At 33.4% G+C, this 25,116-nt stretch overlaps 1 protein-coding gene across 1 annotated transcript; it reads right to left on the reverse strand.

Annotated features, from left to right (window-relative positions):
• On the reverse strand, positions 1-24,636 carry LOC105320278 (uncharacterized). The gene is made up of 13 exons (XM_066071258.1): positions 24,452-24,636; positions 23,465-23,764; positions 22,446-22,571; positions 20,592-20,690; positions 11,146-11,241; positions 9,021-9,238; positions 7,786-8,035; positions 6,978-7,049; positions 5,742-5,909; positions 3,264-3,425; positions 2,064-2,222; positions 1,645-1,806; positions 1-1,223 (listed from the first exon to the last, which is right to left on the reverse strand). Exons 1-13 carry the CDS (start codon positions 24,486-24,488, stop codon positions 937-939), a joined length of 2,136 nt encoding a protein of 711 aa, XP_065927330.1. The 5' UTR covers positions 24,489-24,636; the 3' UTR covers positions 1-936.
• Between the last annotated feature and the right edge of the window lie 480 nt (positions 24,637-25,116).

The raw sequence follows: 25,116 nt of genomic DNA on the forward strand, positions 1-25,116 counted from the left end.
GACCAATTGCAATAGGTCATTTTAAAGACTCAAGTGACCTTAAAATCTCTTGAAAAGTTTCAATTTTGTTTTAAACAAACTATATAAATATTATTTTTAATGAAACATCAATCATACAGGCCATACACATTTATTACAGAATACATTTCGTAAAATAATCCAGATACATTAGAACTAAGAAATTATAAAATTAAATTATAAAGAAACAAGAAGGAACGTTACCTTTTTATAACAGCTAACTTGAAAAAAAATCAATCAAAACCAGCGCTTACCTAACATACAAGCCAGAACAAATAACTTTACGCTAATAACACCAGTAATAGTATTGTGTGAAAGAACATTTATTTAATATTAAAATTTACTATTCCAAAAAATGCATTTTAAATGTCTAACTTTTTGTAAGTTTTCTCACCCGCGGAGAAAATTTTAATTAAAACAATGTTTCTATTATATGGACAAAAAATGTGGCAGCGATAGTGATCGACCAGTATGAATATGATGATTTATTTAGAATTGCTTTGAACAATATTCTCTGTCGATTAAAAGCTGAAATGTGCCACCCATAAAATTGGTTTAGATTGCTAACACCAAACAAGAAAAAAAGTATTAAAGACAAAATGACGAAAGCATTATTAGTACACCATTTATTGCTTTTAAACGGGAAAAATATTCATATCTAAAATTACCTGTTATTTTGTCATTTGTATTGTCTTTTATTTCTAAGTGCACCATTTTTTGCTTTTAAAAGGGGAAAATAATATCTAAAATAACTCGTTATTTTGTATTTTCTTATATCCCCATTATTGTCAAACCAGACCAGATGACATTCATCGTGTATCGTAATTTAAGTTCAATATTAGTTTAATTGTATTTTCACTTGTATCGCTTTATGCATTTCATAAATTGAAGCTTATGAGAGCTCTTATAAAAAAAATTTCACCTATTTCGGGGTTTTGATTTAGTTACTTTCGGGATTTTCCCGAAAAAGTATTTACAAATCCTTAACACATCCGGCAAAACAATAATGAGTATTGCAATACATAAAAGAGCAACTCCTGATCCACCAATGGCAACTGAGACAGGGCGCGGATCATAAACACTGCTCAGGGTGCGCAAGTAGGCATTTGTGGTTTTTTTATCAATCAAAAGATCGTGTTTGATTTGCTTGATCCATCGTTGTAAGGTCTTGTTGTCAATAATACTTCCGACACTGCCTGATGCATCTGTAAAACATCATAACATAAAGTTTTTATTTTCTTCAAAGTGTCTAAATGACTACAACAACAACAGTATGAATGAAAAATTTGCTAATTTTAATGTTCAAAATTGCATGGAGCGGTAGAAAGGATTTTTGCACTTTTTGCAGACTGACTATTTTGCAAATTACCATTGGCACGTAGTATGTTACATCAATAAGAAGTTAAAAACAAATAACTACATATCGCATAGTGATTTAAAAAAAAAAATTAAACTGTCATTGCTTTATAATTAATGATATTCTGTTTATTATAGAATACATGTAATTGAGAAATTTCTTGCCTTGAGAAGCTTTAATTGTTATCAAAGAACAAGAAATAGAAAAGTAGCCTGATAATAAGCTTGTATAGTACAATACGATTATACATGTATGATTACAATAAGTACTTAAACACTGGAAATCCGTGAGTGACCAAGAATCAGCTTGACAGAGTAGCCTGTTGTTTATGTTACTTGGAGAGAATCCATAGTGACAAGCATACATAGCTCCATCATCGTTTACAAGTACGTCTGCATTTGTTATGTTTGGTGCCGGCCCACAGGTTAATGCTAAATTTGAATATATTAATTTTTATATATCTGAAATTGATACCTTCTCGTACCTCTTTCACAGGATGAAGCTATGCCATTCAGGGTTAGTCAACTAAATGATTAACTGAATGGTCTGGAAAGGTGACTGAAAGGCATAGCTATGCCATTCAGTCACATTTCAGTTGACTGAATGGCAGATGTTCATCCTCTTTTTATCTTCAGAAATACGTTTGAATCATTTTCATGTTTATAGAGTTTATAAACGTATATCTTACCATAGCATGAAAATGTCGTCGTTTGCCAAACAGACATGGTACAGTTAATCCTGTTACGGCCAGACATCGAGCGATAACCCTCCCGACAAGAGTACATTGCTCTATTGTTAAATCTCATCACTTCTGTGTTTGCTATGGTGGGCGGGGCACCACAGATTTCTATGATAAAGACATTAAAGTTAGATACACGACATACATATGTTTAAAACATATATTATCAACAAAAATGAACGTGACACGCAAGACATTTGCTTATAAAATAGTGATCTCATTTTTTGATGAATCCGTGAGCGTGTAATTTGGTTTAAATTTATTGTTTTGCTTTCTCTTATTTACATGTAATAATTCCCCTGAGTACGTTTAGTTACAATTAAAAGAGAGCTACATATCGATATATACAAAAATATTCTTGCTCAAGTTTTCCAGTTTTGCGCATATTTTTCGATGCAATATATTTTTATTCAGCCACTTGGCATCATGTCCTTATTATGTTTAGAAGGGATTTTTGCTGTCCTCCAGGAACTTGTGAGTTCACACAGACAACTTTGTCACATGTGTATCAATTGTAGATAATATGATTTTCATTAGAACATTTTATGTTATATTAATGATCTGTATATGGGAATCGTATATGGGTCATCGTATGTAAGAATGTTATGAATGCAAAACAGCAATAAGGAGTTAAATGATTCTCAATTACCAAAATTGAGTGCACCAAACCATTTGCTTCTAACAGATGTATAAAATATTCATCATGTTTAATAATTTGCAAGACCGAAACCAAAGAAATGTATTTTATATATGTAGCAATCAAACTAAGAATGACACTTTGTAGCGTTGAAAAAGTTATATAACCCATTAAAGTAGGGTGCTTCAGAAACAATACTTATATTTTAGCTCATGAATTTAAAATGGATGAAAAATGCTTGATAATTGGAATAAAGATTTTGAATTTGACACATGTAGGGTGTTTCAGAAACAATATCTATATTTTAGCTCAATTAAAAAGGAATGACGAATGGTTGGTAATTGAATTTGACACTTCCTCAAATATGCATTCATAGATCGTACGTTGCCATATATTACTGTCACAGACAATGACGTCATCTGTATTCAACTGATATTTCAGCTCATTAATTTAAAAAAGACGACAAATGGTTGGTAATTGGAATATAAATATTTAATTTTACATTTTCTTACGTATGCATTCAAAGTTCGTAGGTTGCCATTCATTGCCGTCACAGACAATGAAGTCATCTGTATTCTCCAGCTGATAATACCCTGGATTACAGAAATATCTAGCCGTATTGTTCTCCACCGTCACATCTGCGTTTGTAATGTCTGGTGGTGATGGACACACAGCTAAACATAATTCATGTAAATTTCAGTCTTTACTAGATGTTATATTTTCACCGAAACATTAAAACAAACAACATATACATTTATAAACAATGCACATTCAAAATTTCGAGTTATTTATAACTTAAGATTTGCAATTAAATGCAAAGCAATAAGTTTTTGTTTTTAAAAATGAACGTTTGAAGCTGTATACAATGTAATTTTGAAATATTAGCATTAATACACTTAAATTGAACGTTAATGTTCTTTAACATATAATTTAAAGACAATTGTATGAAAACGTGAACAATTTAATTAAAAAAACATCATGTTAATCAATAAAATGACGAATATTGACGGTAACAATTGACTAAAAATTTACTTGGTACATTCCCATATGCTTGCAAACTGTGTTCATCGTGTTCAGACCGTTTTGCGTATTTAGAACAAGGTGCATACGGACCGTACACATGGTTTAACGTTTTCACTCGTTTTTGCGGAACACAGGCGTTTGTTTTCCTGTACTCAACCAATTGGGTTTTTGTTTTCAAATTCATTAGACCAAAAATGTGACATTTAACAACAACTGGCTGTATAAATGAGATACTGAACTTTAATAAAAGAAAAAACGAACATGATTGATATGTGCTCTGTTCACAATTAATAAACTTTTTTTTCATGTGTTTCTTTTCGTCATTTGAACTGCAAACTACGTTTGTTAACCGTTGTAGTACGAACCGTGTCCGTTGCAAAAACACTTTTTATAACACTAGCCGTGATATACTTTTTATTTAAAACCCCACTGGAACGTGCTCTGTCGCCTTTTTTCACAATCATTTCCCGATTATATTTGACCGGGAAACTTGTAGGCTAACTGTTCTCGAACAATTAGAGGTCTTTCCACCTTATACTTTTAATGAATTGTTAGATTGCTCTATAAGGTATACAAAAAAATTGTTATACCTATGATACAGGTTGTACTATAAAATGGGAAAACCACTAAGCCATAAAATGATAAATAATTTTTAAAGAGATATATTTTTATTTTTAAGCCATTTCTTTAAAAATTTCATGTTGTATATTTCAAAAACATTTATTAAATTACTTTTCTGATTTTTTTCCCACTTACTATGAACAAAACTGAGCCTAGTGTATATTCTTTACACAATCATATAAACAGTTAACCTAACAATAGAAGAGAGTGTTCTAGAGGCTAGCTGTCTTTGTACAAAATGAATGGGTTAACTGTAAAAACAAGTTCCACTTGAGTAACCACAGGACTTGATGTGATACCCGGCTGACCGAATTAAATACCTTATTGCGCAATCCAGCAAGCTTTTGAAACCCTTACTATAATTCTGTATTTCAAAACATGAAAATTCATTAATTAACAGCTTTGACCTTTATGTCATTTTGTTCGGTCAGGGTAGACGCCTCTATTCCAAGTGGTCCGAAGTCTCTGTGATAGTAAAAAAGTTGGAAGTGATTTTATCAAAGTTCAAAACTTTAAGGGGCAATAACTGCAAGAAACGGGCCTCAGATCCTTTTGAAATGAATTGATTGGAAAAACCTCTAACTGTACTGAAAACATTGGTAAATAGTAAAAGTTCCAAGTCTCTATCTCCTTTGGTTTCAATGGAGTAGCGATAACAAGTATTAAGTATAAAAGGGGCAATAACTCTGTAGTTATTCAAAAGTGTGAGCCAAGGGGCTATATTTTTAAATATCTTACAGTGTCCTACTACATCCATGAAAAAGTTTTTCTTTAGCACCCTAAACAAAAGAGATCTCAAAACTCGTTAATTAACAGATTTTCAGATAACCTTGACCTTTGACTTTTATGTCATTTTGATCGGCCGAGGTAGACGCTTCCATCCAAAGTAATCCGAAGTCTCTATGATAAGTAATAAAAAAAAGTTAGGAGTGATTTTATGGAAATTTAAATACTTCCGGGGGCAATAACTACAAGGAGGGGCCTCAGATCCTTTCGGTATGAATAGACTGGAAAACCCTCTAATTGTTCTAAAGACATTGGTAAAAGTTCCAAGTCTCTATCTCTTATGGTTTCAGAGGAGTAGCGATAACAAGCATTTCCTTCTCAAAGGGCAATAACTCTGTAAGTTCTGGGAGATTTCACACAGGGTCAATTGGTACCAGAACTTTAAATGAGCAATTACATAAAGTTTGAATTGTCTGGATAACCGTAATAACAAAAAAGTGACTCTCAGGTAAATAGAAAAAAAGAAGAAGAATAAAAAACATAAAGAAAACAGGAGGTCTTTCACCCGAAAGGTGGAAAGTCCTAATTACATCTTGACCAAAATAATCAAAAACGTTTACCATTACAGTTCATGTCTGATGACGACCATACGCCAGAGATGCAGTGTATCACTGAGTTATAGGAACTTGAAGCGTATCCTTGCATGCAGGCGTACATGGTGGTACTACCATTGGTAAGTCCGGTGTGAAGCTTATGTGCATTGGGAATGTCATCAGGAATGGGACAATCTGTAAGAAAAAAGTCAAACTAAAAAAGATGATTTGTTTCATGTTATTAAGGCGTAAGGGACACCTGTCGATATTAATGTGAATAAAAGTACAAAACCATAAAAGTCCCAGCAAGAATCGAACTGATGTCTTACAGTTTCACAGTTCACGCTTTAAGCTATCGAACTACATGTACGCAGTTGGGTGAAAATTTAGGAAAAGAAACAATTTTTAAATTTGTGTATGATTTTATTGTTTTTAATAGGAAATAATTCACAATGTAGAGTGTCTCATACCACTTAAACAATGTTAAAAAAGATGACATTATTTGGTTAAAGCTCCAAATTTAATACTTACACTTTGTATAATAACTTATTTTCACATGTAATATTAATAATATGAATCTGAAAAAACATCATTACCAACGCAAAGCAAAGGAAGTGATTGATGTTTTTTTTAATTGATAGAAAAATTAATTAGATGAAAAGATTAAATGCAGAATACAGTTGTTTGAATTCATGTTTGAAATCCTGTAACATTTAAATGCAATGTGTTTCAAAAACTTCATACGATATTCTTGTATTAATACTTTTCAACAACAAGGTTTGGCAATAGATCAAAAGTAAGTGATACGATAGATCAATACAAATGTCTTTGATCATTTTCCGTTAAAAGATAACTGAAGAATTTTAATGAAATATTATATAAATGGTGCCTGTTTGGGAGGGTAAGACTAACAGTTGAAATTGACACCCCCAAGAAAGCCATTGTCAACCTTGCTTCGCGTTGGTTGACTTGGGTGTCAATTTCAACTGTTACCTTTCCAAATAGGTACTATTTATTTAATCATACTGTTTATTTTTTAGGAAGGCATTACTGACTTCTCTAGGAATGACGTGAATTCTACAGCGAACTGTACGCGCAAATAGACGCGCATGAAACAATCCGTTGTATACCTGTTGCCAAGTGTGTTGCTAAAGCTGAGGGTAATAGAACGGATTATAAACCGCTTCTAAACCAATCAGAATTTTAGTATTTAACATTAAAGTGTAATAAGATTAAAAAAAAACATACAACATTCTGACTAACCTGTGGGTGAGCAGACGCTCGTCAAAGACGACCAAGACGAGACACAGTTGTCTGTTCTGGAGCAGGGTGAACCTTTTAAATGAAGTCACATGATTTACAGATGTCCTATAGCCAATGATTTTATCAGCAATTAATGCTTATGCAAATTTATGCCATGTATTTAGTGCTAGAAAATCCCAAGATATTGCAAACAAAACGAAATCATGCGATAAGGACGACAGCCGTTATCCGCTTTGCTGTTTAATTGTTCAAGAAAAGTAATAGTTGTGATAAAGTAAATACTTTAAAATTGAGCCAATAGGTACATGCCGCCATCAACACAGATCTAGAAAAATTGACATTTTCGTTATGTGACATGTTAATAAATTTCTTTTGAACATTATTTGAGCATACAATTATTACAAAAGATTAAACAATTCTGTAACGAGTTATAAATCTAGAAATAATTTTTATTTTGAAAATGCATGATTTCTTTTAGTTTAAAATACATTTTTAGGCTGATGTTAAGAAATATACAACTAAATGGCGCTAAAATATTATAAATTAAAAACACCGATCATGTTAAAAAAAAATTATCGTTAAAATGATAAAAAGACTACAGAAAGTACAGTACTCGTTTGTCTTTAGTTCCAAAAAGCCATTAATTTAAAAACAATCTTTTCTTTTAATTGATTACACAGCCAAATATTAAACAAAAATATCATATTACAATTTAGGATGAGTTTTAAAATGTTTTGCTGCTTTTCTAAGATACGCATATGAAATGAATACCTAATTGTATATCATTTTACACAGAGTCAGTACACACCATCGACCTCTAGGACTTTTACAGTGACCTCTACAATAGAAGCCTGCTGGCTGCTTTCTCCATTTCCCCATTCCCCGCCAACATAGACCAAAAAAACATTAGATGTGTCTTTGTCCGGTCTCCATAGAAACACTTCCGTTTCTGTGTAACCGTACATAATGGCGCCGTATCGGTCTGATGATGTGTCAATCATCGCACTTCCACCGGCGTAGAACACGAACCCGGCATTGTTTGGTGTGAAAACTTTCATCTACAAAAACAGCAGACGACAATCGAATTTCTGGTCTATAATTAATAAATATATCTAAACGGATACACTCAACTGTCACACTGATGGACACAAATAGAATTGCTATTTAAGTTTTAATAAATGACACAAACTTTATAAGTCCCCTGAGCCTTGAAAATTCAAAAAAATAAAATACGCCGGAAGGAAATAACAATAGGGTGTAATATGCGGTTTTTTTCTTAATTTTTTTTGAAAGGGGAAGGGGCGTATCTAGTTTAACTCTTTGTCTCGAGAACACAGCTTATCCAGAGAGGGGGGTGGGGCTAAACAAGACTAATTATGAAGCAAGACTACTATTCACTTTAAAGTAATGATCGGCATATGATATCATCGGTCAGCGTCGTGTTCATGTTATGCAGAAGCCTTACATTACATGTATTAAACATAGTAAAACGGATGTATCTCAGTGTTTTGTTGATTTTCGAAATAACAATGAATAAGCTTTACTATAAGTAGCATAGTGAGCTTCCGCCTGAAATTCTTACGCTTTCAAAAAAAACCGTAATTTGAATCATTGTGTAACTGTATAAATGATATATAATATCTAGTCATCTACAATCTGTAATTAAAAATTTACACGACATTGCCTTGCATAGTAAACAAGGAAGTGCAAGGTGCAATGCGTGCACAAATATTTGCCAGTTGCCTCATATGGACACACCTGTGTATAATTGAATAGTTTAATAAATAGTATTGTATTTTATTTATTTTCAAAATCAATGGACTGGTGTATACAAAAAATTTGAGGTGAATTGTTATCTTATTTATTTTAAAAAACTAAAGCCGGAATAATTTATATGCCTACAGGAAATATTCTTCTGTTGAAGTTCTCCTTTCTAATTACATTTGAAAAAAAACCTGCACTTTAAAACTTCACTTCTAAACCATGTAGATTAATATTTCTTTTAAAATTTGTACAAATTTCTTTCATCAAATTGAAGTGCACCTGTACAGAGACTATCGTTGAAGTCAGGCTGTATGGTGAATCAAACTGAACATTGTCCACCGTTGGAAACATTGTATTGATGTTGTCTTTATCCATCACGAAGGTTCTTGAAAACTTTTTTTTACAGGAATCAAGTAGCCAGGCTTGTATGTGTAAGGTACCAGATGTGTCACCGATCTCTTCAGACCCCCAACCATCACGTGCACACGCCACATAGTCTAAAATTTATAAAAGCTATATTTAATCTAATTTACATAAATGCTATATAATCGAGTGTCATATTCAGTAGTACATTCTCACTGTTTAACTCTATATAGACGGAGAGTCAATAATTGCAATAATATCTCGACCAGAAAATATTCACCGATTTTAATGTTGACCGGCTAGAAATTATATCTAGAGAATATTCCTTCCTAATCAATTCCTTCTGATTTGTTGATTCGTAAACGGTGACGTAAATATATCCTCGCAACTCCAAAAAACAAGTTTACGTATAAATAAGCAATTAGTCAAAGCAAGTAAACTACGGACGCGCAATGCGACGGTTTGCTATCAAAACGGATATAAGGATTTGCAAATTATTGTAAGGAAAAATCAAGTACAACATTTTACCCCTGCAAATGTGTTCGGAATGTTACTAAGTATGTAATAAATCCAGAGGTGCTCGAATGAAAGGTCACGAGACTTCACCGAGATTTGTTCAGTTCCTGTGAAATTTCGAGCGGAAGTATAAGTGTTCGGATAATATTCTCAAAATACGTAAGTACTGGTCGATTTTCATATCATATCCTACTTTGATTTATGTTAAAACATCAACATCTTTTAAGATGTATGTCTTATTTCACCATCAAGCGGTTTTTTAAATTAAACGATGATACTCGAAACAGAGTTATCGTTCGTGTTCAACCACGTGTAGAGTGGTTGATAATATAAACATTGGGTTGCTTAATAAAATCATACACATGTTTGATGCGTGTGGTGTGCAATACCATGTTTTTTTGAAAAATAATGGGTGAATGTTTTGCATAAAAACTTAGTATATCGAGCCATTTTCAAGGAACATTCTGCATAAAATAATACAGTCTGTTTCACTATTAGTGTTATTACTAAGTCAGGCGCGGATCGAAAATTAATTCTTAGGGCGGTGTCTACTACGCATGTTAATTGTCGCAACAGCAGAAAAAAGTGTATTTGTATTGTCACATTTATTTCTAGGACACATTTTACCCACCAATTAATAAAGATAAAGTTTAAAATCAATAAACCTATAGAATTTATATTTGACTACAAGTACCTAGATTCTCTAAATAGACTATAAACACGAGGCACGATTTTTTACTGCGAAACTGAAAGGGTCAAATAAAACCACGTGATTTAAATTGAAATGACAATAACATTCGCAGGGGTGATTTGTAGCTTAATTCCTATAGGCGGCCGTCGGATGATCAACAACGACCATTTAATGCCGACGATATTTTGGAAAAGGATTTTGCTAAAATTCAATTAGTGAATTCTTTGTTGAGCTGAGAAAATTATGACGATCCGTTGTTGTCTTTTTGTTTGTGTCTTCATAGTACAAAACAAATGTAGACCATTTTTTTCGGGCAACATTGGTAATATTATCCCTCTTGGGACGAATTTATTGCTCGCGTCCCTCAAGGGATTTAATATGATCAATATTGCCAGAAACCCCTATCAATACTCTTATTATACAGCACTGGGAAATTCAATTTATTGGAGCTCTACCTCCGCATAGCCCGGGGCTTAACCAACGACCTTTGGAACCAACTCTCCTAGCAGTAAGCGCCCACCGCGCTAACCACTTAGCCATCTAAGCAAGACAAAAAATCGTGTTTTTGATAACGTATGTAACCTAGCTAGTGCGTCGCTGGGATACAGGCTAAACGACAAATTTGAGAGAATTTGAACGATACACATTGCAAAGGCATATACGTATAATAAGCACATTGAAAATTAAAAATATTATCATTTAAATGATTATTGATTTAGATCCGTTTTAATAAAAACATTTATTTCAAGTTCAATACAACAATAGAACTTTTCTTTTAATAATCATTCTTCAGATAACTTTCATTCAAACGTACACAAAAGAGAAAAATCTTACCTGACATAGCCCAAATCTTAATAGCATTGTTGTTAACTGCAAATATCGTTCCGCAAATAGATTGATGTGTTTCTCTCACTGAACTGAAGGTAACACCTACAAAAGCAATATCAGTGAGAGTCAGTTTTGCATGTAGCTTTCCCTTTTAAAAAAAAACATCAAAATTGTAAGGAAAAAATCAAAGCACTGCACATATTTTCAAAACAGTCTCCACAATAGGAAAGCGTTTTCTTTAAACAATATTCATAATCCATTATCAACCTTAAGTTGATAAAAACTACCTATTTGCAGAAATGGGGTTATCTGTATGCACTATTTTGCAAATAAATACCCAAGTTCAACAGGTGATATTTAAAAAAAAAAGATTATCAAACATTAAAACCAGAGAAATGTGCTCATTTTTTATATAAGCAGAATTGTTCAAAGGCTGGTATTTTTTTCTCAAAAATTATCAAAAGTTATTAAATATCAAAATCCAAGTAATATGCGCATCTCTGATATATGCACAATTGATCTGCAAAAAACACCAACTTCCTTTTTTGTAAATATTGAGGAGTTATCCATATAATAGGTGTGGTGCTCTCGTAACGGAATAATATGTTCCGTCCGGTTTGGTTTTTTTGTTTTATCGGTAATGGCAGCCATGTGCTTGGCCTGCTGTTTTTGTTCGCATCATTTTGTGGAATTCGGCCTATCTAAGGAGTAAGTTTTATTTTATTCATGTCAATTTATGTCCATTATGATCTTGTGTATCTAACGATGTCATGCAATATCTCTTACTTTGTTTAAATTCTGCAACTGCGTTGTTTTGTGTAAGCGCGTGTTCGCAATGTAGGATAGGCATAGGCCTGTTTAGCTAGCACGTTCTAGTCACACATTTATCTGTGTATATATCGTCGGGTAAAGTTTAGTCATATAACATTCAGTATTGTCAAAGCTTAATTACTGCCATATTTTTGGAAATTGTTATATTAGACAGATTTTGACTTTTATTATTGTACTTTTCAGTTTTTCACCCTCTCACGATGTCTGGAAGTAATAAAGCAGATATACATCACAATAGGGGTACCATATATGCAATATTATGTGGAGATTAACCAAGTTCACTGCAGGTATTCCTTTCAAAAGTTATCAAACATCAAATTAAAGTCAAGTAAAATTCACATATCTGATATATTCATAATTGGTCTGCAAAACAACGCCTTCTATCTTGAAAACTGTAGGAGGAGTTATCCGTACAATAAGGACACTCTATGTGCAATATTATACGGACAAAATGAAGGTCAACAGCTGTTTTTCCCCCAAAATCCAAATAATATGCACATCTCTGATACATGCAGAATTGATCTGATTTGCAAAACAGCAACTTCATATCCAAACAACTATATGAGGAGTTCTTGTCTTTTATCACATCAAAACGTATTTAAGTAAATTAGAAATAGGTTTATTTGAATCTTAGTCTCTAATCTTCGTGAACAAAACTGTTTAAAATTTTAGATAGAAAATTGTGGAAACCAGAAGACTAAAAACCCGAGTTTAGCTAAATCGGCAATTCAGATTAGTTATATATAACGTTATTAACATGCTAAAAACTTCTAAAGTAAAATCAGCTAACCGATCTGAATCTAAAATTTCAATGCAATTAAAAAAGCAACTTAATCAGCACATCTTACATGTAATTTATCTTAATAAAGGTTAGGAAGAATGTTACAAAAATCAATATACTGTAGATTAAAGTATACTCCTTCGAAAAAAATGAGTCTTTGCCTAGTCATTCTTGTATATGTTGGCATTTTCAAGAACACATGCTGGTATTAAGATTAAATTGGGACATCTGAAGCCCCAAGACACTGAAGAGATATTGATGGGATAAGGACAGACTCTAATCCTGATAAAAAAATAAAGGAGTTTCTTAGAAATGCTTGATGAAACAGCCCTGACCAGGTTTGTTTGTTTGGTTTTTTTTGGTTTTTTGGGGGTTTTTTTTTGGGGGGTGGGGGTGGGTGGGGTGGGGGAAGGGGTGTTTTTGTTAAGTGACCGTCTTTTTTCAATGAACATTATATTTTTTTAAAATGCAATATACCAATTGTTATTTAGACACAAACGTTTAACAAGAGAGTAAAGGTTAAATTTGTTAAAAAGTATCTTTTTTTTCTTTTTATTCTGATTTAATATCCTATTCGTTTTTAAACCATTCAACGTGTTTTACGGAAGCAGCCAAACGCATATAAAACATCTTGTCTACTTGTTTAATAAAATATGCTTGCAGTCATGACAAGCTGAAAGTTGATTTAATGTTGATTGTTTATGTTTACAGAGAGGAACAATGTACTTTATGATCACCTAATGGATTGCCCTTGAATATTATAAAACACATAATTGGATATCAAAGAATAAGGTCGTGCCCATTGTGTACATTTACATTTATTATCATATTGTGGGCAGATTTAAAATTTACAATATCTAATTATTTAACAAGTTACGCTTGTTCTTGTGCGCAGGTGGATTGAGTTGGTGAACACTTTCTTTACTTTTCTATTGGCCGTTGTTCCCATTGGCTAGTATTATCGAATCAGATCATTTCTATTATTATAAATCCCGGTTACTTTTGATTTTGTTTCACTGTGGGTCCGGCGATTTTGTACACCAACACCTCGCACAAGGTATTTATTGTATTAATTTATATAACATAACTTTTCTTAGTATCTACATAAAGTAAACTAAGATTATAATAAAGTTTAAAGCTTTATTTAAACCGTAACGAATTATTGTGTATAAATTGTATATATATTTATATGTGTTTATATTTATTTACAGAATCACCTTTTTGTACATATAAAATATCCTGAACACAGAACCGTGTCTTTATTATTTACTCGGTCACAAATGGCGTCGCCGGTATCTACAGTCAATGGTGATTCTTGTGTGAGGAAGAATGTCTACAAAATCCAGTGAGCAGTCATCGCTGAAAACAACTCACCTGTGAAAAAGTCCGGAACGTACCGTTACCTCTTTTGTTAGAAATACCTTTAAACGCCGAACCATGACGACAAAGAAATTAAGACAACAAATAAAAACTCTACAAAAAGAACTCGATAGACGCATAGATGAGGACAACGAAGAATACAAATCCAAAACTACTTATCTAAAACCAGTCCGTAATGTGCAGAAATTCAGCGGAAATGAAGATAAAGACGATATTCATGTCGACGACTGGATAGAAGAAGTTGAACATGTCATCAAAAGTCACCGTATGAATAGAGAAGAAAGTACCGACTTCATATACTCAAATCTGACTGGATTGGCAAAAGAAGAAATCAAATATCGGCCATATGAAGAAAGAAGCAATCCAACAAAAGTGTTGCGTATTTTAAGTGAAACGTTTGGAGACAAAGAAGGAATAACAGTCCTACAGAGAAATTTCTTTGAGCGAAAACAGATGGAAGGGGAGTCTTTACGAGAATACAGTTACGCTCTGATGAACCTCATCAAGAAAATTACGACGAAAAACACAGATATTATTCCAAACCCTGATTTGACCCTGTGTGAACAATTTGCGCAAAATGTGAATGATATCTCATTACGTAGAGAATTAAAACGACTTATTCGTCAACAGCCGGATATACATTTTTTGGACTTCCGGGACGAAGCAATATTGTTTTCAGAGGATGAAGAAAAGAACCGCTCAAAGTGCTCAACAGACAGACATACTACAGAAAAACAGGCCGCTGAATCTTCACAGAAGTCAGAGAAAACTACTCACGGAATTGACAAATACTTAGAAGTCATACAACGGCAGGAACAAAACATCGACAATCTTACAAAGTTACTTGAACGGCAAACTGTATCCAAATCGAAAGAACAATACCGATTACCATATCCACAGTTAAACCGCCGCCGTTGCTATACATGTAAAAGCGAAAATCATATCCAAAGAAACTGTCCACGAAATCTCACTTCGGCAAATTACCAACAATCGGGAAAATAGATCCTGCTGATGATCAGAGTCCGACATCAGTAGGAAATAAAGAGGACTCCACCTGTGTCAATCATATTATTGGTCAAAGCCCTACAGTTAAAATTAAAATGTTTGGTGTAGAAATTAACTGTTTATTAGACACTGGGTCTATGGTGACTACAATAACGGAAAGTTTTTATAGAAACAACATCGAAACACTCTGTAAGAATATAAAGAATGATGTGAAATTGAATTTAAAAGCAGCAAACGGAATTTCAATCCCTTATATCGGATACATAGAAGCTGATGTTGAATGTATGGGAAACGTTATAGAAGATCGCGGTATCCTGATAATTAAAGATACAGAAGATGGAATGACTCGGAAACGTAAACACAATATCCCGGGCATTTTAGGAATGAACATTATTGGACAGTGCAGAGACATTTTTATTCAAAAACATGGAAATTATTATCACGAGAAAGTATCTGAAATATCCTGCAATTCGAAAATTAAGTCAGCATTCCGAGTATGTGATCAAGAGAACAGGACTGTGTATGGTTTTGCTAAAGTGTCTGCGCGACATCCCGTTAGAGTCCCCGCAAGATCTGTGATCGTGATCAACGCTACTGGGCCGCCAATACCTGGAAATTACTCAGCCGTAGCAGAACCATTGTCGCATAGCGAGCACCTGAGTGACAGCATTGTTATAGTCCGGACATTCGTTCAAGTGATCAAGGGCCATTTCTATTTGCGGCTAGCGAACATAACTGATTCTGATGTCTGGATTTCACCTCGAACACGCATTGCTATATTATCAAAAGGAGAAGAAGTTATCAATGAAATTAGTGACCCTGTGCAATTTTCCAATTGTGGCACAGTACAGGAAATATTTGTGCAGTGTTATGTGACAGAATCTACTAACGAACGTTCCTGTGATCCAGAGTTCCGTATTCCTGTAAACTTGGACAAAGTTGACGCGACAGACCAAGAGAAACGAAGCATAGAATTACTATTTCACAGATATCATGACGTATTTTCAAAGTCGGATTTAGACACAGGATTTACAGATACGGTAAAACACAAAATAACGCTGACAGATGGAGTATCGGTCAATCTACCGTACCGACGCATTCCCCCGACGCAATTTGAGGAAGTTAAACAACATATTAGAGAGCTATTACATAGGGATATCATAAGAGAAAGTACCAGTGCGTATGCATCACCAATTGTTATCGTTCGCAAGAAGAATGGTGAATTACGTCTGTGCGTTGATTATCGGAAGTTAAACTCTAAGACAATCAAAGACGCATATCCTCTCCCCCGTGTTGAAGAATCATTTGATACACTGTGTGGTTCCCGTTATTTCTCGACCATGGATTTGACTTCAGGATATAACCAAGTTGCAGTAGAAGAGAACGACAAACACAAAACAGCATTTACTACACCATTTGGACTATACGAATTTAACACCATGCCGTTCGGTTTGTGTAACGCTCCCGCCACCTTTCAGAGACTTATGCAGCACTGTTTCCGTGATGAAGTTTTCCAGATACTACTGGTATTCTTAGATGATATTATTGTGTTTTCACGGACTGTAGAAGAACAAATTCAGAGATTGGAAGTAGTATTTCAGAAACTTCGTCAGCATGGACTTAAATTAAAACCATCTAAATGTGATTTTTTCAAAGAGGAAGTAAAATACCTGGGGCACATAGTATCAAAGCATGGAATTAACACAGATCCTCTAAAAGTGCAAGCTGTGAGTGACTGGGCAACACCGTCAACACCAAAACAGTTACGTTCATTTCTTGGATTGGCGTCATATTATAGACGTTTTATTCAGTCTTTTGCGAAAGTTGCAGCGCCATTGTACAATTTAATCAGAAAGTTTCCGAATGCATCTAAGAAGCTGTTCTGTGAAAAGTGGAATAGTGAATGTGAAAAATCATTTGTGTTATTAAAAGAATTACTTACCAGTGCACCAATTCTAGGATATGCCAATTACACAAAACCTTTTGTGCTTGAAGTCGATGCAAGTCTCAACGGTCTCGGAGCGGTACTTTCGCAACACCAAGATGGTCAATTACGTGTTATTGCGTACGCCAGCAGATCACTTCGTCCCAACGAACGGAATGTACAGAATTACAGTTCGCGACGTCTGGAACTTTTAGCATTGTATTGGAGTATTACCGACAAATTCCGGGATTATTTAGTGAACTCTTCTTTTACCGTTTATACCGACAATAATCCGCTTGTGTATCTACAGTCTTCTAAATTGAGTGCATACGAACAACGCTGGGTGTCACAGTTGGCTCTCTTCAACTTTGAAATCAAATATCGCAGTGGAAAACACAATTCGAATGCAGATGCTCTTTCACGTAAGTCAGTGAGTGAAGAAGGAATACTTACCTCATCAACCAGTCTAGGAAATCTCTGGTCTTCTGAAATTCCAAAAGATGTTATGTGTGTGCAACAGAGATTGTGTCAAGAATCATCCGATGTGATATGTGTTGAAATGCAATGTTCTCTTCGTCAATACAGTCAAAGTGATCTGAAACGCTTACAGTCTCAGGACAAAGACATTCATCAGTTTTTAAAGTTCTGGAAACAGGGGGTATATCCAAAGAAAGAAGAAAGGAAAAACTGTGAAAAGGCTGTGAATATTCTTCTCAGGCAGTGGAATCGTTTAAGTATGGATAACGGAATACTTTACAGAACTGTGTGTGATCCTGTTTATGGAGAAACCAAACAGTACGTTTTACCATCTTCACTGAAACTGGAAATTCTTAAACAGTGTCATGACAACCTTGGTCACCAGGGAATCGAAAGATCATTCAGTGTTATTAAAGACCGGTGTTATTGGCCTAGAATGTTTAGTGAGATCAAAGAATATTGCAAGAACTGTGAACGTTGTTGTGTAGCCAAATCAGAAAACCAACAGATTAGACCAGCTATGAACCACTTACTAGCAAACCGACCTCTGCAAATTCTAGCCATTGATTTCACAGTATTGGAACCATCTAAGGGTAAGGAAAATGTACTTGTGATGACAGATGTTTTTACCAAATTCACACAAGCAGTGGCCACCCGTGATCAGAAAGCTTCTACCGTTGCGTTGTGTTTGATTCAACAGTGGTTTCATCACTATGGTGTACCGGATAGAATTCATAGCGATCAGGGAAGAAACTTCGAGTCGGATATTATTAAACAACTCTGCAAAATCTACGACATACAAAAGTCAAGAACAACAGCTTACCATCCCGAAGGCAATGGACAGACGGAACGTTTTAACCGTACACTTCACGATTTACTCAGAACTCTACCACCACAGAAGAAGAAACTCTGGCCAGATCATTTATCCGATGTTACTTTTGCGTACAATGTGTCTCCAAATTCCAGTACTGGTTACAGTCCTTTCTATTTATTTTTCGGTCGTAAACCTAAAATTCCAGTCGATTTTATTGTGTCGTCAACAGTGTCAGATTCTGTCTCGGATAGTGATGTGAATTACGATGAATTCATTCAAGAGCACAGAAATAATGCTAGTGAATTATTCCAGCATGCTAAAAGAAACCTGGAAAAAAATGCATCACAGAGGAAAGATCGCTTCGACGCAAAAATGGTGGATCATCCGATTGGTGTGGGTGACGAAGTTTTCATAAGAAACAGAGGTTTTACAGGAAGACACAAACTTCAAGACCTTTGGAGTACAACAAGATACCGTGTTCAAACAGCCAAAGACAGTGTGTATACAGTTGTTTCAGACACTGGACAGCAGCGTACCCTTAATAGACGTGATATCAAACGCGTACCGCCGAAATATATAAGCAGTGACAATTGCCATGCACGTGACGTTAAGCCATCCTTATCTCTTCGTCGGAGTTTGCGATTACGCGATAAACAGAAGAGTATGTGGGATTAAGAATCATAGACTGTGAATGCGATACGTGTATTGAACATTTGATTTATATATGATATTATGTTGATTAGTGGGTGTTTGAATTTTGATTTTTATCGAGACGATAAAATTCAAAGCAGGGGAGTATGTGGGCAGATTTAAAATTTACAATATCTAATTATTTAACAAGTTACGCTTGTTCTTGTGCGCAGGTGGATTGAGTTGGTGAACACTTTCTTTACTTTTCTATTGGCCGTTGTTCCCATTGGCTAGTATTATCGAATCAGATCATTTCTATTATTATAAATCCCGGTTACTTTTGATTTTGTTTCACTGTGGGTCCGGCGATTTTGTACACCAACACCTCGCACAAGGTATTTATTGTATTAATTTATATAACATAACTTTTCTTAGTATCTACATAAAGTAAACTAAGATTATAATAAAGTTTAAAGCTTTATTTAAACCGTAACGAATTATTGTGTATAAATTGTATATATATTTATATGTGTTTATATTTATTTACAGAATCACCTTTTTGTACATATAAAATATCCTGAACACAGAACCGTGTCTTTATTATTTACTCGGTCACAATATTTATAGTATTTCCCCCAAGAATATTAATATTTATATAAGATAGTGTGTATTGCTGCTATAAAGCCATCACTTACGCTCTTAGTCGGGGAGATGGAACAGAGATGGAACAGCCATATTTACTTATTATTTAGTTAGCTTCCGCGACAAAAGATATAGTGCAAGAAACTTTGTGAAAATTTTTTTTATCAAGGAGTAGATATATAATAATGGTTGCTTTCAAAAGTACATATTAAATTGGTTATGCAAGATTGAAAGTTTCATTTAATCTTACAAAAATGAATATACTCAAAACACGTAGAGCCTTTTGTATTTCAGCTCATGGCGCATGAATTAGGAAAGTGTATTCATAGAAAAATTGAAAGTCACAGATTTCCAATGCTAACATAAGGGCGAATGTACATTGAATGTAAATTATAGTGTAATGAACTTTTCTTAGCCTGTTGTTATCCTCATAAATTTAAAAATGATCATTATTCATTATTTTAAAAAGCTACTGCTAAAAAAAGCTGAAAATAATGAAAATTTTATATTAGAGTTTTACTAATCAATGTACGTAAAAAGGGTTGAATTATTCATATTCAATCCCGGACTGTTTCAGCACTGTCAACTTTGACTTAAAGCTGAACACCGTTCGTAAATAGGCACTGTCTGCCATACATGTATTTCTCTCTCACCACCGTTATTCCTACAACCCCTATATAAGCTGCAGACCTCTTAGCAATTTCAAAGGGGCATGGTCACGATTTTGGTCTAAAATTATTTCCCAATTTTAATACTTACGATGCTTCAGAAAGGCATTTTTAATAGTCAACCAAATTTGAGTGTCATGTGTTGAGTTATAAGCGAGTTACAGGGCTTGAAATTCCTCGCTATGTAAACAAAGCGTTTATTTACATTTTGAACGTTAAAGTAAAATTTGTCATTGACTACCTTATGCTTCCCATGTTCGATTTGTTACTATATATTACAATGATTTCATTGACTTATACCTCCCGCATCGGAAATGTAACCGTTTGTCATCACCACTTGCACCACAACCAGATCGGGTACTGTTCCCAGTCCATGGCTGATTGTCTTGAAATTAAGACCTATTAAAGAAAAAGAGAATATCTCAATTCAAACTTTTGTACGCTTTAAGGCACAATTGTCACCTGAGCTGAGAGAACTTGAATGTTGTGTTTCTATTTTTAATGTTACAATGCATCAACAACGTATTTCAAATGGTTAGAAAAAAGTGAAAATATATCTAAAATATTTTCACTTAAAATCGTTACCATGCCCCTTTGATCTCTTGAAAAATATATTTTGGATAACAATATGTTATTTTGGAACAGGAATTAAAGCACTGTCCTAAAATGCCACACTTAATGTATATTGTTCTGGAAATTAATAATCGTTCTTTTGTATAAAATATAAAAGTAAGGGTGAAATCATCATGAAAATTATATTTAAAAAACTTTCAGAATTTTAACTTGATTAAAGAATATGTATCTAATCACTGAAATGAAATGAGTCATTATCCCAATAATTTGTAAATCCATATGACTGTTTCTAATATATATATATATATATATATATATATATATATATATATATATATATATATATATATATATATATATATATATATATATATATAAATGCATTTCTTACATTTTTTGACACAGGTGACATATCTTGAAATAAAACTTTCTTGAAAAATGGATTTATAAACAATATGAGTTGTAAAGTCCACATTAAATGACTAATCAGGAATAATCTGTATATCACACTTCAATATTTTTACCTAAAAATTGTACATACGTTATCATAGAATTTTGATACAAATCATTTTCAAATTGGACTACGCGTTAATACGGTTCAATGGGTTGGATATCAACAGTGAAAATACAACAAATGTATTTGAAATACACCAAAAAAATATTGATGAAATTAGTCTCCCTGGAATTTATTTCGTTTTCTTAATGTTCGTTCTCTATTATACAAGATGTGTTTTGGTTCCATGCACTATTCAGGATTGTTTTCCCTTTAAGGTTGTTTGGGACATTGATACATGTATATAGAATATTGATGTGGATAAAAAGACATTATCATTAAAATACAACTCATCTGGCAAAAATTTCCAATTTCTGATTTACAATATTTGACAGTAAACATGCTCTAACAATGTTGGAAAAGAAAATATTTATAAAATTATACTTGATTTTATTGTACTTGTTCGATATGAAGCACGTCACAATATGGAAGTGTCTCATACCACCTTAATTTCACGGTCATATTCAATATTATATTGAAGTTAAAGTGAAATCACAAAACGCTTTGTTCTGTGGCCTTGTTCATGGTTAACTGTTCAACAGGGTATGAAGCCTCTATTCATAATGAATTGAAACATATATTATTCATATTTTCAATTTCAGCAGAGAGTTGTGTGAAAGAAAGAACATTTTGAGATGTAATTGAACCATAATTATTGTAAAGTCGTCTGTTCTTGATCTGGTTCCTGCGCAAATAAAAATGGTTGTTTCTGTGTACAGTATGTTAACATAGCTTTTAAAGTTAAAAAAAAAGTGAGAATTGCTGATCAAAGTATCGTTTGTAGGCAACATATTGATGTCATTTTGTGTAACTGAAAGACAAAACTTAACATAACCATTATTTTATGAATTCTTGATAGAATTGATACATGTTCTGATGTGAAGTTTAAAACATTAAAATTCATATAAAGCTTGCCACGTACGTGTGTGTTGCTTATTTCAAAATAAATTTTTAATGGTTTTTGGGGTCTAAATAAACGGCCCAAGCAAAATGTAAAACTATTAAAGAGAGTTTTTACGGTCACCTACTCGATGAAATGGTAGTTCCTGATGACGTAAAGTTAGCTTGTGGAAGATCACATATGCCCCAAACTTTAACTCTGACTTCACCCTTTACGTAGTGGGCAGAAAATGGTCCGGTAAATAAATGTCCACCTATTACATGGATAAACAGATGATGTATTTCATAATGTCAAAATGTCCGGACGACTGTTTAAATTCTATTTTTTTATTACATGTAGTTTTTTTATACTTTGCCCCAAGTTTTTGCTTCCACCACTTTTTGCTTGATATTTCGATAATCATGAATACCTTAATTTAACTTTGTGCTCAAACTACGTTCATCCACAAATATGAAAAATGTCCAGAATATCTGTTTTGATACACTTCAGGTTTCAATACACATCCCAAAATAGAAAGTCTACGGGGATTTTGCATTTCATCAGCCATTAATTAGCCCGGGTAATAACGTTGAAAAATTCCGCGATGTAAACATTTACCTTTATAATTCTCCGTAAGAAATTCGTTTTCGTTGCTGTAAACTTTTATGAGTGAAAAATGATAATTTGTCAATGAGGATATCGTGGGTATTTTCCCTTTTATTGATTTCGACAGCATTTTTTTTTTTCACAGGTATGTGTATTTTTTAAAAAATTCATCAAAAAGCTATGGAAGCAATAACTTGGGACATACTATAAAAATCTATTGAATTTTCAAACTCTTCTTTTAAATTACAAATTGTCTTATCTAAATCCTTATTGGATACAACATACAAATGCCCTTGTTGCTGTTATCATTATTTACATGTATATTACTCATAGGTTTTTAAATTCAGTTCATTTGTTGTATAACAAATTGTGGTCTCATCAAAATTTCTTGAACCCTAACTAAATGCAATATTTATCTAACAAAAGCCAACGAATTAACGAATTAATTGGCCTATGTTTGATCAAATAGTTAAACAACGTATCCTTTTGACTTATAGTTCTGTGGATAATTAAGATCATTTTTCTTTCCAATCTTTTATTTCATTTTAAATGGATGTATACCTGAGTAGATAATGCCTCCCTTATTTGTATTTTCGTCACGAACAGGAACGAAGATCTTTACGTGGCGTTCGTTGTAAAAGTAAACAACACCCCCGTAAGCATTGTCTGAGTCATCGTCACGTTGTGCGGATCCCGATGCAGGGAATATGACGTCATTTCCGTTTTCTCTAACTTTGACTTGCACCTCTACCTTGGCGGGTTTGTCTTGTAACGGATGTGGAATCATTAGGGGACTAGATTTCTGAGCTTCAATGGGATACCACTCGCTTATATGTAGCGAATTTGTACATCTTAGAATGACTGGATATAAGAAAAAAATATAAGCAGTATTTGCAACGTTTTTTAAACATGCGTTATTTTAGTGCACGATAATTCTTTAGGTAACAAACAAAAAGTGTGCACTTCAAGTGTTTATATTAAATGATATGAAAATTAAACGCTAATTATATTGATAATTATGAGCAAGCATTTTTTTTTATCAGCAAACCCTAAAAAAATCTTTTTCTCGGTGATTGATTTAACTCTGTTAATTCAACATTTTACTTTATGGACATTGACGAAGTTTAAGTGATTCCTATAAACATGTTACGTTTTATATCTTACGCACATCATTATTATTGTGAATAATTCAAAACAGCTAAAATACCTTATCAACCAAAGCCATTACAATTAAAAAAATCAGAGGCAGGTTCTGCATGAATTTCAATTTACAGGGGCATCAGTTTTAGGAATGAGGTATAGAGTCCAGGGCAAAGCCCTGGTGGGGTACAGGCAGTGAATTCCCCAGAAGCTCCTAGATTCTAAAGATTTTGTGGGATGGAAAAGAAGTTTTCAAATTTAGGCTTCTGTGATATAAAATGATCATTTTCAAATTTGGTAAAACGATCATTTGAATTGTTTAAGTAATAGTAAATATAATATGTTAAATTATGAATAATCATCTAAATTTTCAGTTTTCTAAATAAAGCAATGTTGAGTAAACCTAACCTGCTACGAATACGTAAATCCATTCACGTAGAATCATTTTCTTTAAAGTGTCAAGTTCCAAAAGCCATCACAATCAACACGTTATGATCGCTTTAGCGTGAGACTGTAACACATAGTTTTTATTGCGTTATAGCTTCGAACAGAGTTTATCTATATACTTATTGTGTGATGGTTATTGATCGTGTTCTCATCCTTATACTATGTGATGCATAACACTTTCAGTGATATATAATTGATCCTGATAAAAAAGAAAAGAAACGCGAGGTAGTGTACTCGGTATTTATAGCGATGACTGCTCAAATTGAACTGTTTTATATATGAACTGTTCTTGCATAAAATTCTTTATATGTACCATTATTTACTTTATTATGATCTTAAAGCTGAACATACAATTTTTTAATTTATTCATGAACCAGTTTAGATTCACTCTAAACTATTTTGTATTTGCGAGGGTTGTCCCAAAATTAAGGAAGACAAATAGGGGCACTAATTTGTTTTCGCGGATATCTGAGAAGAGATCTTTATTACGAGTTAATTATCGCGTTATAACGAGAGAAGAAGAAATAAAAAGACATCAGCGTTTAAAGGGGCATGGTCACGATTTTGGTCGAATTTTATTTTTCTTTTATTATTTGCTATGCTTTAGGACTGCATTTTTAAAGTTT

This window comes from Magallana gigas, chromosome 9, assembly GCF_963853765.1.
Source record: "Magallana gigas chromosome 9, xbMagGiga1.1, whole genome shotgun sequence".
Taxonomy (NCBI): domain Eukaryota; kingdom Metazoa; phylum Mollusca; class Bivalvia; order Ostreida; family Ostreidae; genus Magallana; species Magallana gigas.